This window comes from Cetorhinus maximus, chromosome 9, assembly GCF_964194155.1.
Source record: "Cetorhinus maximus chromosome 9, sCetMax3.hap1.1, whole genome shotgun sequence".
NCBI classification, from domain to species: Eukaryota; Metazoa; Chordata; class Chondrichthyes; order Lamniformes; family Cetorhinidae; genus Cetorhinus; species Cetorhinus maximus.
In genome coordinates, this window is record NC_135887.1 from 53,727,501 (window position 1) to 53,743,318 (window position 15,818).

General features: G+C 43.4%; 1 protein-coding gene across 2 annotated transcripts in view; it reads right to left on the reverse strand.

Annotated features, from left to right (window-relative positions):
- Window positions 1–5,025: 5,025 nt before the first annotated feature.
- Window positions 5,026–15,818, reverse strand: part of rabep1 (rabaptin, RAB GTPase binding effector protein 1) — a 133,835-nt gene continuing 123,042 nt past the window's right edge. For both annotated transcript variants that reach the window (XM_078548736.1, XM_078548735.1), the window contains exons 17-18: window positions 6,804–6,920; window positions 5,026–5,792 (exon numbers count right to left, since the gene is read on the reverse strand). In XM_078548736.1, coding sequence (XP_078404862.1) covers window positions 5,691–5,792; window positions 6,804–6,920 — 219 coding nt within the window. In that variant the 3' untranslated portion in view covers window positions 5,026–5,690. The remainder of the gene's footprint in view (window positions 5,793–6,803; window positions 6,921–15,818) is intronic.

Genomic DNA, 15,818 nt, shown 5'->3' on the forward strand with positions numbered 1-15,818 from the left:
GGCCTGCTGGATGGATGTAAAAAACCTCATGGCACTATTCCATCAACATCCCTGCTCTTCAAGAGACCAGTCCAATATTTATCCCATGGTGGCCAATTTGGTCTCAGGTTTCCCAGGACTCTCCCATCAATAGCCTTTTGTCCTGCCTTCCTCGGATGTGATTTGTCCTAGAATTCATCCACCTCTGCTAGTCTTTGTGCATGCTTTGGCCAGTCTTTTATCTGCACATACTTTGCCTATTTGTTTTTGTGATGCACAGCCTCAGGAGTGTTGTGCTTTGTGCTTGGGGGTTCTGAGTATGTGTCACACAGAATCACATAGTGCAGAAGAGGCCCTTCGGCCTATCGAGTCTGCACTGACACATGAGAAACACCTGACCTACCTACCTAATCCCATTTACCAGCACTTGGCCCATAGCCTTGAATGTTATATCGTGCCAAGTGCTCATCCAAGTACTTTTTAAAGTATGTGAGGCAACCCGCCTCCACCACCCTCCCAGGCAGTGCATTCGAGACCGCCACCACCCTCTGGGTAAAAAGGTTTTTCCTCACATCTCCCCTAAACCTCCTGCCCCTCACCTTGAACTTGTGTCCCCTCATGACTGACCCTTCAACTAAGGGGAATAGCTGCTCCCTATCCACCCTGTCCATGCCCCTCAATCTTGTACACCTCGATCAGTTCGCCACTCAGTCTTCTCTGCTCCAATGAAAACAACCCAAGTCTATCCAACCTCTCTTCATAACTTAAATGTTTCATCCCAGGCAACATCCTGGTGAATCTCCTCTGCACCCCCTCCAGTGCAATCACATCCTTCCTATAATGTGGCGACCAGAACTGCACACAGTACTCCAGCTGTGGCCTCACCAAGGTTCTATACAACTCCAACATGACCTCCCTACTTTTGTAATCTATGCCTCGATTGATAAAGGCAAGTGTTCCATATGCCTTTTTCACCACCCCACTAACATGCCCCTCTGCCTTCAGAGATCTATGGACACACACGCCAAGGTCCCTTTGTTCCTCAACTTCCTAGTGCCATGCCATTCATTGAATACTTCCTTGTGAAATTACTCCTTCCAAAGTGTATCACCTCACACTTTTCAGGGTTAAATTCCATCTGCCACTTATCTGCCCATTTGACCATCCTGTCTATATCTTCCTGTAGCCCAAGACATTCAACCTCACTGTTAACCACCCGGCCAATCTTTGTGTCATCCACAAACTTACTAATCTTACCCCCCACATAGTCATCTATGTTGTTTATATAAATGATGAATAATAGGGGACCGAGCACAGATCCCTGTGGTACGCCACTGGACACTGGCTTCCAGTCACCAAAGCATCCTTCTGTCATCACCCTCTGCCTCCTACAACTAAGCCAATTTTGAATTCACCTTATCAAATTACCCTGTATCCCATGTGCATTTGTCTTCTTTATAAGTCTCCCGTGTGGGACCTTGTCAAAGGCTTTGCTGAAATCCATATAAACTATATCAACTGCACTACCCTTATCTACACACCTGGTCACCTCCTCAAAAAATTCAATCAATCTGGCAGGGGGACACTGGGCTGTTCTCTCAGGCTCTGCAGGAAGCCCCACCCTGTTCCTAAAGTTCTTGCAGCACAACAACCACCACCCCAGAACTTACAGGCTCGCCACCATGTCAAAGTGTCCCCTAAATTTTTTTACCAGGAGTTGGTCACTCCGATTTATCCCCAACCAACAAATTATCTGGTTGTGTTATTGTGGTTTATGGAGACTTACAGCATATGAACAAACTGGCTGCTGTATTTCCTAGTGTCTGACCACTTCAACGATATTTCATTGGCTGTAAAGCACTTTGGGACACCCTGTGGTGCTGGAAGGTATTGTCAATAAATGCAAGGTTTTCTTTCTTTACGTGAGGCCCAATCATGCCACTAAAATGATCTGATCAAAAAAAAATTTGAGGCAAGATTTCACCAAAAGATAACTCAGGGAGACAATCAACCTTTTCTGCAGAAAAGTTGAACAAGACCATGGTCCCAAACCATTAAAGTCTACACAACCACTGGGCAGAACCAGACAAAAAGCATAAATTCCACATCGGTGGAGAAGAAATCAGTTAACGTTTCGAGCCTTCACGACCCTTCAGCAGAACTGAAGCATAGTTAGGAGAAAGGAGAAATATAAGCTGGTTTAAGGTGGGGGGGGCGGGGGGAGAGAGAAGTTGAGGGTGTGGTGATCGTGGAGATAAATCCTGTCGGAGAACAGAACCGTACTTCTTCAGAGAGGGCATTTCTTGAAGAGAGGTGGCAGTCAATTAAACACAGATAAAAACAAAAAGCTAAAAGCTACTGCGGATGCTGGAAATCCAAAACAAAAACAGAATTACCTGGAAAAACTCAGCAGGTCTGGCAGCATCGGTGGAGAAGAAATCAGTTAACGTTTCGAGCCTTCACGACCCTTCGGCAGAACTGAAGCATAGTTAGGAGAAAGGAGAAATATATGCTGGTTTAAGGTGGGGGGGGCGGGGGGAGAGAGAAGTTGAGGGTGTGGTGATTGTGGAGATAAATCCTGTCGGAGAACAGAACCGTACTTCTTCAGAGAGGGCATTTATTGAAGAGAGGTGGCAGTCAATTAAACACAGATAAAAACAAAAAGCTAAAAGCTACTGCGGACGCTGGAAATCCAAAACAAAAACAGAATTACCTGGAAAAACTCAGCACGTCTGGCAGCATCGGTGGAGAAGAAATCAATTAACATTTCGAGCCTTCACGACCCTTCGGCAGAACTGAAGCATAGCTTTTTGTTTTTATCTCTGTGTTTAATTGACTGCCACCTCTCTTCAAGAAATGCCCTCTCTGAAGAAGTACGGTTCTGTTCTCCGACAGGATTTATCTCCACGATCACCACACCCTCAACTTCTCTCTCCCCCCGCCCCCCCCACCTTAAACCAGCTTATATTTCTCCTTTCTCCTAACTATGCTTCAGTTCTGCCGAAGGGTCGTGAAGGCTCGAAACGTTAACTGATTTCTTCTCCACCGATGCTGCCAGACCTGCTGAGTTTTTCCAGGTAATTCTGTTTTTGTTTTAAATTCCACATGCCTATCAGGATAAAAGTGTTACAAATTCTAAAGTAACCAATATAAACAGAATGTGAAAAGAGTAATCAACCCGGGCCTGTCCTAAGCAAGCCCCACTGTTAGCAATATAACAAAAGTAGAACATAACACTACACAAATTCAGAAGGAGCTGCAGACCGGATGACTGATGCCCCCAAATCTACCACTTCTGTCAAACTCAGATAATGAATTTTAAGTCTGCATGAAGTGATTTATTATTCTATACATTACTCTACAAACACACAACTGTTTACTCCAGCAGCTTTTATTTTAAAGACTTTCTTCATAAGGACACCTTCAGTATAGTTAAATTGGTTACATTTTAAATCTGTAAACAGCAGAATTGTACATCCACACTTGCACAGGACACTGATGGCTTGTGTCAGACATGACTCTTCTCTCAAAGTGCCCTAGGAACCTCTTATTGGGAGATGTGGGCAGTTAAAATGTGGTTACACCACTGGACTAAATAAATACAGACATGCTATTATGAAGGGAAACTGCACATGAAGTCCCAACAATGGACAAAGGAACATATTACCCCTTACCTCTGCCTTCTTGTACTGTACTTATAGTTGCCAGGATTTAGATATTGCTGAATCAGCTATAGCTGATCAAAGCTTTAAAGTCAATTCATGTAAGAGGAACTATTAATATATATATATATACATATATTAAAAAACTGCAGAGATCATCTTCTGGTTTCACTAGCCAGTAATGTCAAACATACACCATGTTTAAATCAGAGCTGTAATGGAAAAGACAGAAGTGCCATGCTTTTAATACTGTACCATGGTTCTATTTAAAGCGAGTGCTGAGGAAGTTATGGTAGGTTTAATTTTAAAAGGCTTAAAGGAAAAAAATCACATATACAAGTGTTAAAACAATGCATAATTATTTCCTTGAATAAACAGCCATCTTCTGCAAATATTTTAGGGGGAATAAAATGCCTTCCTTGTTCAAAATGCATTTGAAATTGCAAACCGTCTTTCACATTGTCAATTGTTCCTTCACCTCTCCCCAGAACCTCTCATCATGATTCAGTGAGATTATGTACAACCTCATTTCTTTGTATTCACTGCTGCTTATGCACTGCTGTGAAAATACACATTTCTAAGCAATTACCAATACATACTTTTAAATACCATTCTGTGCGTTGGACCTTTTAACAGCTTATAACTGGAGAATGTCTCAGCCCAGACATGGCAAGTTCAGCACAATGCTTAAACAACTGTTTCACACCTACTAGTGGTGTGAAATCACCAACTCTCCTATTAATGCAGTAGGTTTCCTCATTGTGCTGCTGTTCAAATTGTATGTTTGGGGCATGGAAGTCACTTGTAGACCAAGGGAACAGGTGATCGTGTTGTACAGAATCTTAGGCCAGGTGTTGGTTCAAACTTTAATTACCTGAACTGTGAATGTGACCAAATAAGAAGTGTTATAAACTTAAATTAGCTTCACGTATATAAAGAAAAAAGACAATGAGAGTAGAAAACCTGCAGGGCAGTCAAAGTGTTTTGATCTGATTACTCCAAGACTCCAGTTTCAATCGTCAAAGGCAGTAATGAAAGGCTAAATCAAGTGAGATTACAACATCATTTTACATCCCATCCTAAAACAGCTCAATACCTTTAGACACCAAATATATCCTTAATATAACCAGCTGAACTGCAACAATTTCATGCTGAGTAAGGGTTCACCTGGTAATATTTAGTTTCAATATTAATCTGAGTGCACTTGTTTGAAAATGTATCGAATCTTGAGAATCATACTTAAATTTAAAACTGGTCAACCAAGACTCCTTTTTCTTAATTCATTAATAGAAAATGGTTCAATTGCTTCTGTCTCATATCTATAGCAAGTCAGCAATATTTAATCAATGAAAGCTGGCTAAGTAGGTTTTTAAAATTTCCTTTTCACTGAACTTGTGCGGTGAGATACAGGATACGCAGTTCACTGCAGGCGGGAGTAATGCGAAACTGCTGGGGATAGCAAGTACAATAAATACAAATTCTACTGAAGCTTTGTCAGCTTGGTGGGAAGAGTTGGCAGGACTGGGAAGACAAAGAGATTCTGAAGTCAGTACTATTTGAAAAAAAGCAAAATGTTCACACTTTTCTGAGCACTAAACAATTAAATTTCACAAGTAAATGCGTGAGTTGAAGGTTTTGACTGGTACTGCTTTACTGAACGTACAGGAAACGGATGAGAAAAGGACTAAATTAATAGTATAAATAGCAGAGCAACAGATTAGATATGTCTACTCCAGCAAGAGTGGGAATTCTTGTATCAATGATTTTTCAAAGTTTACGCACGGCATACACTCGGTGATCTCTTCTCATCATATGTAAAATTTAAAATTTCGGTAGTGTTCCCCTGTTGCAATTTCATGAATTGGGAAGCTCTAACTGCAGTCAGGCACCCTGTACAAAGTCAGTCTAGAAACATTTACACCTCAATTACTGCGTTCTATCAATCCATAGGCTCTGATCCTTCAGAGTTAAATAAGAATTAACATGTTTCTACAAAGATGTGTCTGGTTGAGTAAAAACTGTTGTAGCCTCAATCCCCAGGGTTTAATGTCATGTCTCAGGAAGTTGGTTAATATCTGTCAGTTTCGTGTCATTCAGGATTACACGGACATTTTCCAATGATTCCGCCTGACGAATCCGCTCCAACTGCACCTATTAGAGGAAGTGAAAAAAAGACTATTGGTGACGTCCATCCTGCGCTCACTAAAAATACTTTTCCAGGCTTCTCCATAACAATGAATACAAACATTATCGGTGCAGTTACTTCATCTCCATCAATTACATCTCAGAGCAACTGTTCAATAATTTGAAAATAGCTGCATTTGCATTTGTGGCTTCAACACTCCAGGTTTGTAATATTGCAAGATCAGTTGTACACATTGCACTGACATAAAGAGAAGAGCTGGAACCAGAAACAGGTCCCTGCAATCAGTAATCAATAAGCATGGTTCTGATTTATATTCTCCCCTGTTTCTGAAGGTATGGGCTTCATTCAGCTGGATAGACCCAGCATTGTCTGTGGGGCTGCTCTGGTTTGTGTTCTCAGTAACAGCGTGTTACTGAATTATTTAAAAGTTGTGTAACGTCCGAGAGATGAGAAATCAAGTGCTACCATGCTGTTTAGTCGATACCAAGCTTGGGTTTTAAACACTTGTAGATGGAAGAGGGAGGTGAAGAATTCCATTCCTTTGAATCCAGGGAAAGAGTGAGTGGAAAACTACTTTGAATTTAAATTTCAACAGTGAAGATGCAGAGGGTGGGAAAAAAGCATTAAGACAGCATACTTATAGTTTAGAAGGAACAAGAAAAGAAAGCTTAGGAGCAAAGACTCTCATTCTGTTGAGAAAAAGGTCAAGAAAGAAGAGGGGCTATGGGTAAAGAAAGATCACAAATTAGAAAACCATTCATTTTGCTGAAACCCAAGACAAAAAAAACCCCTTACAAGTTGCTTTGCTGTACAAGCACTCAACATTTAGGAGTTGAATACTTGGTTTAAAATTCCTAACGTAATCCCTTTTAATTACCTGAGCACTGGAAGTCTCATTTAGTAAATTATAGTATTCAAGGCTAGAAGATGGGATCAATTTACCCCATATACAGCCTCAGCTCAATGTGGCTCATTACTACTTCACCCTTTAATTGTTACAAAAAAGAATTCCTTACCTGTAAAGTCTGGGAGAGTTTGACAAAATCTCTCTGCACTTGCTCACTGACGTCAAGCTCAGTCTGCAACCTCTGACCTTTACTCTTCTCCTCGTACAGCAACTGTTCCAGGTTCGTCTGAAACATGAGTGAGAACACCTTTGTTTTATTTCAAATCTAAATATTATTGCCCTGTGCGCCTCAGAATTACTCTCATGGTCAGCCTTGGCTGCCCGTGTGCCAGACAGTGTTATTTATCCTATCATCTAGGTAAAATCAGAGTGTGTTCACAGGATCCTCTAGATACTGTCTTTAAATCACAACTCTTGTCTTTGACTGCAGAATAACAGTACGCTGACTGTGCCATCTTTCACAGCCACTGCCAAACACATTTATTAAACAGCAAAAGGACAAATGAATAAGCAAGCGCATAACATGCTTAGCAGCAGTTAAACTTAATCAGCGCATAGTACAAAATAACAGTTACTGCTGGGCTAAACCAGGATGTGCAATATTTTTATACAGCATAAAAGCAACATACTGGAAATCTGAAATGAAAACAGAAAATGCTGGAAAAACTCAGCAAGTCTGACAGCATCTGTGGAGATAGAAACAAGAGTTAATGTTTCGAGTCTGTATGACCCTTCTTCAGAGCTAAAGAGAAGTAGAAATGTGATGGAATTTATACTCTTTAAGGGGGTGGAGCAGGTGAAGCTGGACAGATGTCATAAACAAAAAGACAAAGGAGGTGTTAATAGTAGTGGTAAGGGCTAAAGGAGGTGCTGATAATGGCGTAAAGGTAAGGAAGCAGAATATGATAATAGCAGAACAAAGGTCAGCACTCTATGAAAGAACATGGGACAAGTAAAAGATGGTCCTTTTGGGGATGGGGTGGAGGGAGGGAGCAGTGGTTCGGGAAAACAGATGGAAAAAGGGATAAAAAGGGATAACTGAATAAAAATGAAAATATGCAGATAAAAAATAAAAACAAATTTTAAAAAAGGGGCGTAAATAGAGGAGAGAGTTCATGGTCTGAAGCTGTTGGACTCAGTGTTAAGTCCAGAAGGCTGTAAAGTGCCTAATCGGAAGATGAGGTGCTGTTCCTCCAGTTTGCGTTGAGCTTCACTGGAACATTGCAGCAGGCCAACGATGGACATGTGGGCAGGAGAGCAGGGTGGGGTGTTGAAATGGCAAGCGACAGGAAGGTCTGGGTCATGCTTGTGGACAGATCGAAGGTGTTCTGCAAAGCAATCGCCCAGTCTGCGTTTGGTCTCTCCAATGTAGAGGAGACCACATTGGGAGCAGCAAATACAATAGACCAAATTGAAGGAGGTGCAAGTGAAGTGCTGCTTCACCTGAAAGGAGTGTTTGGGCCCTTGGACGGTGAGGAGAGAGGAGGTAAAGGGGCAGGTGTTGCACCTTCTGTGATTGCATGGGAAGGTGCCGTGGAAATGGAATGGGGTGTAGGGGGTGATGGAGGAGTGGACCAGGGTGTCCTGGAGGGACCGGTCCCTACGGAATGCTGACAGCGGGGGTAAGGGGAAGATGTGTTTGGTGGTGCTTTCTTGGATTTTCAAGCAGCCCATAAAGCTCTACCTACATTTAAACATTAATGACCATGGGCAGGGTTTTTACCTCGTTGGGTGGTGGAGGATGATCCTTTGAATGCGGAGGCTGGTGGGGTGAAAAGTGAGGACAAGGGGGACCCCTATCATGGTTCTGGGAGGGAGAGGAAGGTGTGAGAACAGAGGCACGGGAGATGGGTCGGACACGGTTGAGGGCCCTGCCAATCACAGTGGGTAGGAAACCTCAGTTGAGGAAGGAAGACATGTCAGAAGCGCCGTTTTGGAAAGTGGCATCATTGAAACAGATGCGACGGAGGCGAAGGAACTGAAAGAACAGGACGGAAGCGGGGTGCAAGGAGATGTAGTCGAGGTATCTGTGGGAGTCGGTGGGCTTGTAATGAATATTGGTGGACAGTCTATCACCAGATATTGAGAGAGAAGTCAAGGGAGGGAAGGGAAGTGTTGGAGATGGACCATGTGAAGGTGATAGTGGAGTGGAAATTGGGAGCAAAATTGATAAATTTTTCCAGGTCCAGACGAGAGCATGAAGTGGCACTGAAACTGTCACCGATGTACTGAAAAATGAATGGTGGGAGGGGGCCTGAGTAGGACTGGAACAAGGAATGTTCCACATACCCCACGAAGAGACAGGCATAACTAGGGCCCATGCAGGTACCCATAGCCACATCTTTTATCTGGAGGAAGTGAGAGGAGTTTAAGGAGAAATTGTTCAGTGGGAGAACAAGTTCAGCCAGGTGGAGGAGAGTAGTGGTGGATGGGGATTGTTTGGGCCTCTATTCAAGGAAGAAGCAGAGAGCCCTGAGACCATCCTGGTGGGGGATGGAGGTGTAGAGGGTTTGGGCGTCCATGGTGAAGAGGCGGTGGTTAGGGCCAGGGACAGGAACAAAGTGTTGATTTGATGTAGGGCATCAGAGGAATCGCAGATGTAGGTGGGAAGAGACTGGACTAGGGGAGAGAGAATGGAGTCCAGATAGGGAGAAATGAGGTCAGTGGGGCAGGAACAGGCTGACACGATGGGTCTACAGGGACAGTCCTGTCTATAGATTTGGGAAGGAGGTAGAAGAGGACTGTGCGGGGTTGGGAGACTATGAAGTTGGAAGATATCCAGAGGAAATGAGGTCAGTTACAGTCCTGGAAACAATGGCTTAATGTTCGGTGGTGGGGTCATGGTCCAGAGGGAGGTAGGAAGAAGTGTCTGAGAGTTGGAGCTCAGCCTCTGCAACGTAGAGGTCAATATGCCAGACAACAACAGCGCCGAGCCTTGTAGGGGTGATAACAGGTTTGACAACAAAGTTAGGGTTGGACCTAAGAGGATGGAGTGCAGCAAGTTCAGAAGTTAAGAGTGGGTGAGAGGGGAAGAGAAATTGAAATGACCGATGTCACACCGACAGTTCTCAATGAAAAGATCAAGAGCAGGTAAGAGGCCAGAGGGAGGGAGAATACTGGAGGCGGGTGAAAGGATCCATTGAACGGGGGCGGGGGGAGGACTCCTGCCCAAAGAAGTGAGCACGGAGACAAAGGCGACGAAAGAAGAGTTCAGCATCGTGCTGAGCCCGGAATTCGTTGAGATGAGGGTGTAAGGGTATGAAACTGAGTCCTTTTGCTGAGTACTGAACATACAGCATCAGACAGGGGAAGGTCAGAGGGTATGGTGAATACGCGGCAAGGGCTGGGATTAGAAGATGGGATGGAGTCAGAGGGACGGGAAGGGGTGGAGGATCCTGGATGGGTGTTGGTATCAAGTTGTTGGAGCTTGTGTTCCTTAACACCTGAAAAGAGACAAAGTTTCTTGTTAAAGCGTCGGATGAGACAAAGAACAAAATGAAACTGGGGAAAAGGACAGCTTAGAGATAGGATGAGTCAGTGCTGCTGGAAAGAGAGGTTGAGTGTGTTCATATGGCCGCGAATGGCACAGTGTGGATCTCAGGATGTGACGAGAACAGCAGTCTGAGGAAGGTTGTATGTCCCGGAGATACCTGTAATCCTGGGTGGGTCCGAAACATGAAGGATGGAACTTCAGTTAGAATCCACGTGGGGTAAGTCAGAGACAGAGACAGTCACTGAGGAAGGAAATATGGCTGTGAAAGAGAGTTTTGGCAAACACCTTGTCAAGCACCAGGAGGGAAACGGAAAGCAATGAAGGTGAACAAGGTGAAAGAGACAAATGGAAATCCTGTCGGAGAGAAGAGCAGTGCTTCTTCAAGGTAGGCATTCCTGGAAGAGAGGTGGCAGTCAATTAAACACTAAGATAAAAGCAAAAGACTGCAGATGCTGGAAATCTGAAATAAAAACGGAAAATGCTGGAAAAACTCAGCAGGTCTGACAGCATCTGTGCAGAGAGAAATAGAATTAATGTTTCGAGTCTGTATGATGCTTCTTCAGAGCTTTCTGTTATTTTTTCCATGTTGTTTTTTCACAGAGTGCTGACCCTTGTTCTGCTATGAGCACATTCTGCTTTCTTGCCTTTATGCCACCATCAGCACCTCCTTTAGCTCTTACCACTACCATTAACACTCCCTTTGTCTTTTAATCCATGACATCTTTGTCAATCTCTCCTTAGCCCCCACCTATTGCTGGCTTTCTATCCAGCTTCAGTTGCTCTACCTCCCTTAAGCAATATAAATTTCATTACATTTTTACTTCTCTTTAGCTCTGAAAAAAGGTCATACAGACTCGAAAATGTTACCTCTGTTTCTCTCTCCACAGATGCTGTCAGATCTGCTGAGTTTTTCCAGCATTTTCTGTTTTTATTTTTACACAGCAGTTCTGTTCCTATCCTCACAGCCTATAAATAGAACCATAGAACACTACAGCACAGAAAACAGGCCATTCGGCCCTTCTAGTCTGTGCCAAAATATTATTCCGCTAATCCCATTGACCTGCACCCAGTCCATAACCCTCCAGACCTCTCCCATCCATGTATCTATCCAATTTATTCTTAAAACTGTGAGCCCGCATTTACCACGTCAGATGGCAGCTCGTTCCACACTCTCATCACTCTCTGAGTGAAGGAGTTCCCCCTAAACCTTTCCTCTTTCACCCTAAAGCCATGTCCTCTCGTGTTTATCTCTCCTAATCTAAGTGGAAAGAGCCTACTCGCATTTACTCTGTCTTTTCCCCTCATAATTTTGTATACTTCTATCAAATCTCCCCTCATTCTTCTACGCTCCAAGGAATAAAGTCCTAACCTGTTTAATCTTTCCCTGTAACTCAACTCCTTAAGACCCGGCAACATCCTCTCTGCACTCTTTCAATCTTACTGATATCCTTCCTGTAGTTAGGCGACCAGAACTGCACACAATACTCCAAAGTTGGCCTCACCAATGTCTTATACAACCTCACCATAACATCCCATCTCCTATACTGAATACTTTGATTTATGAAGGCCAGTATGCCAAAAGCTTTCTTTACAACTCTGTCTACCTGTGACGCCACTTTCAGGGAATTATGTATCTGAACTCCCAGATCCCTTTGTTCCTCCACACTCCTCAGTGCCCTACCATTTACTTTGTATGTCCTACCTTGGTTTGTCCTTCCAAAATGCAACACCTCACACTTTTCTGCATTAAATTCCATCTACCATTTTCTAGCCCATTTTTCCAGTTGGTCCAGATCCCTCTGAAAGCTTTGAAAGCCTTCCTCGCTGTCCACAACGTCTCCAAGTGTCATCAGCAAACTTGCTGATCCAATTTACCACATTATCATCCAAATCATTGATATAGACAACAAACAACAATGGTCCCAGCACAGATCCCTGAGGCACACCACTAGTCACAGACCTCCAATCTGAGAAGCAATTATCCACTACCACTCTCTGTCTTCTCCCACACAGCCAATTTCGAATCCAGTTTACAACCTCTCCATAGATACCAAGTGTCTGAACCTTCTGAACTAACCTCCCATGTGGGACCTTGTCAAAGGCCTTACTAAAGTCCATGTAGACAACATCCACAGCCTTTCCTTCATCTACTTTCTTGGTAACCTCCTCGAAAAACTCTACAAGGTTCGTTAAACACGACCTACCACGCACAAAGCCATGCTGACTATCCTTAATCAGCCCTTGGCTGTCCAAATAATTGTATATCCGATCTCTCAGAACACCTTCCAATAATTTACCTACTACTGACGTCAGGCTCACTGGCCTGTAATTACCTGGTTTATTTTTGGAGCCTTTTTTAAACAACGGAACAACATGAGCTACCCTCCAATCCTCCGGCACCTCACACGTAGCTAAGGACATTTTAAATATTTCTGCCAGGGCCCCTGCAATTTCTACACTAGTCTCCCTCAAGGTCCGAGGGAATATCATGTCAGGCCCGGGGGATTTATCTACCTTTATTCGCTGTAAGGCAGCAAGCACCTCCAACTCTTTAATCTCTATATGTTCCATGACACTACTGCTTGTTTCCCTTCCTTCCTTATACACTATGCCAGTTTCCTGAGTAGATACTAATGCAAAAAAACTGTTTAAGATCTCCCCATCTCGTGAGGCTCCACACATAGACGACCACTCTGATCTTCAAGGGGACCAATTGTGTCCCTAGCTATCCTTTTACTTTTAATATACTTGTAGAAACCCTTCGGGTTTACCTTCACATTATCTGCCAAAGCAACCTTATGTCTTCTTTTTGCCTTCCTGATTTCCTTCTTTAGTATTTTCTTACATTTTCTATCCTCTATAAGTACCTCATTTGCTCCATGTTGCCTATACATGCTATACACCTCTCTCTTCTTCTTAACCAGATCGCCAATATCCCTTGAAATCCAAGGTTCCCTATGCCTGTTAACTTTGCCTTTAATCCTTATAGGAACATGCAAATTCTGCACTCTCAAAATTTCGCCTTTGAATGCCTTCCACTTACTGAACACATGCTTGCCAGAAAACAACTTATCCCAATCCACTCTTCCTAGATCCTTTCTCATTTCCACAAAATTGGCCTTTCTCCAATTTAGAATCTCAACTTGAGGACCAGACCTATCCTTATCCATAATTAACTTAAAACTAATGACATTGTGGTCACTGGACCCAAAATGTTCGCCTACACATACTTCTGTCACCTGACCTGTCTGGTTCCCTAATAGGAGATCAAGTATTACATCCTCTCTCGTTGGTACCTGATTTGTATCTTCTTTGAAAACAGACTGTGCTTCTGTGCTGTTCTGTGTTGGTCTTGGCTCAGTGAGTAGCACTTTCTCCGGGTCAGAAGGGTGAGACCTTGAGCCCATAATTCTAGCAACAGAGAGTTTGTGTGCTCTCCACTGTTGGGAGTGTTGATTGCCATAGGATCTTTAAAGCCCACCTCAGAGGGCAGGTGGTGCCTCAGTTTAATGTCTGATCCAAAAGATGGCATCTCCTTCAACCAACACTACTAAAATCTTGTGTACAGATTTGTTACCACATCTGCACAGCAATGACTTCACTGCCACTGGCTGTAAAATACTTTGGGACGTCTTGAGATTATGAAAGTGCTATGTAAAGTCAAGCTCTTCTCTGCTCACTCGAACTTCTTCCTCCCCACATAGGATGCTTTGTCATTAGCTCAGTCCATCTTCTGCTGCTCATGTGTCAGGCCCCATGGGCATTCAAATCTCCGGCCAGCCAATGACAAACTGCTGGGGTGCCTCCTAAATTCATTTCAGGATGGCAGCTGTTGTACAACAGAATTAACCCTTCCCTTCGATTCTTAATTTGTGCGTTTATATCTACAGTTCTTCAAAGTTCCGTGATCACAGGATTTGGTTTGGTTAACTGAATCATATAGAGTTAGATCTAAAAACATGGGCAAACCTGCAACCAAGTTGTGGGTACCGATCAGTCATATTCAGTCTCGTGAGGTCAGCTGCCTGCCCTCTGGTCATAGTGACAGAGGAGACTGTGTAAAAGGGAAAAGGAAAGCATCTGCATTTACATAGCACCTTTCACGACCTCAGGATATTTCAAAATACTTTCTAGTCAAATACACACTTCTTTGAAGTGTAATCACTGTGTATTATATGGAATGTGGCAGCCAATTTGTGCACAAGTTCCTCGAAACAGCAACTTGTTTTAGTGAATGTTTATGGAGGAATAAATATTGGCTAGAGAGAACTCCTCTGTGCTTTGAATTGTTCCATAGGATCTTTTAAGCCCACTCGAGAGGGAAGATAGGGCTTCATTTGAAAGATGCAACTCCACAGTGTAGCTTTCCCTCAGTACTGGAGTGTTACCCTGGATTGTGTGCTTAATTCTTCAGAGTGGGGCTCAAACCCACAACCTTCTGACTCAGAGGGGAGAGTGCTCTCACTGAGTTACAGCTGACTTGTATTAGTACACACTTAGACACATTTTACTTAAAAAAAACATTAAAACACTATTGATTCCACTTGCTTCAGTAAGCAATAAACATTGGATGTGAAGACCTAGCAGCTGATTAAAGGCACAGTTTACATCACTTAACACGAACACAGCTGTATACTTAACACAAGAAGTTCATTCATTAATAAGTGCAGTGCTAGTTTCCTACCAACAAATGTTGCACCTTTCCAGAAAAAAACAGGACAAACCTAACCCAGCCAATTTGCCCCATCAGCCTCCTCTCAATCATCAGCAAAGTGATGGAAAGGGTTGGTGATAGCGCTATAAATTGGTACTTACTTAGCAATAACCTGCTCACTAACACTCAGTTTGGGTTCCGCCAGGGCCACACTCAGCTCCTGATCTCATTATATCCTTGGTTGAAACATGGGCAAAAAAGCTTAACTCCCAAGGTGAGGTGAGAGTGACTGCCCTTGACATCAAGGCAGCATTTGACTGAGTGTGGTATCAAGGAGCTCTAGGAAATCTGGAATCAAGGGGAATCAGGGGGAAAGACTGGTTGGAGTCATACTAGCACAAGGGAATATGGTTGTGGTTGTTGGAGGTCAATCATCTCAGTTCCAGGACATCACCACAGGAGTCCCTCGGGGTAGTGTCCTCGGCCCAACCATCTTCAGCTGCTTCATCAATGACCTTCCTTCCATTAAAGTCAGAAGTGGGGATGTTCACTGATGATTGTGCAATGTTCAGCACCATTTATGATTCCTTAGATGCTGATACAGTCCATGTCCATATGCAGCAAGACCTGATCAGCATTTAGGCTTGGGCTGATAAGTGACAAGAAACATTCACACCACAAGTGCCAGGCAATGATCATCACCAACAAGAATGACATTCAATGGCATTACCGTTGCTGAATCCCCCACTATCAACATCCTGGGGGGTTACCATTGACCAGAAATTGAACTGGACCAGCCATATAAATATTGTGGCTACAAGAGTAGGTCAGAGGCTGGGAATCCTGCGGCGAGTAACTCACGTCCTGACTCCCCAAAGCCTGTCCACAATTTACAAGGCAGTCAGTGGTGTGAAGGAATACTCTAAACTTACCTGGATGAGCGCAGCTCCAAGAACACTCAAGAAGCTCAAAAGCAT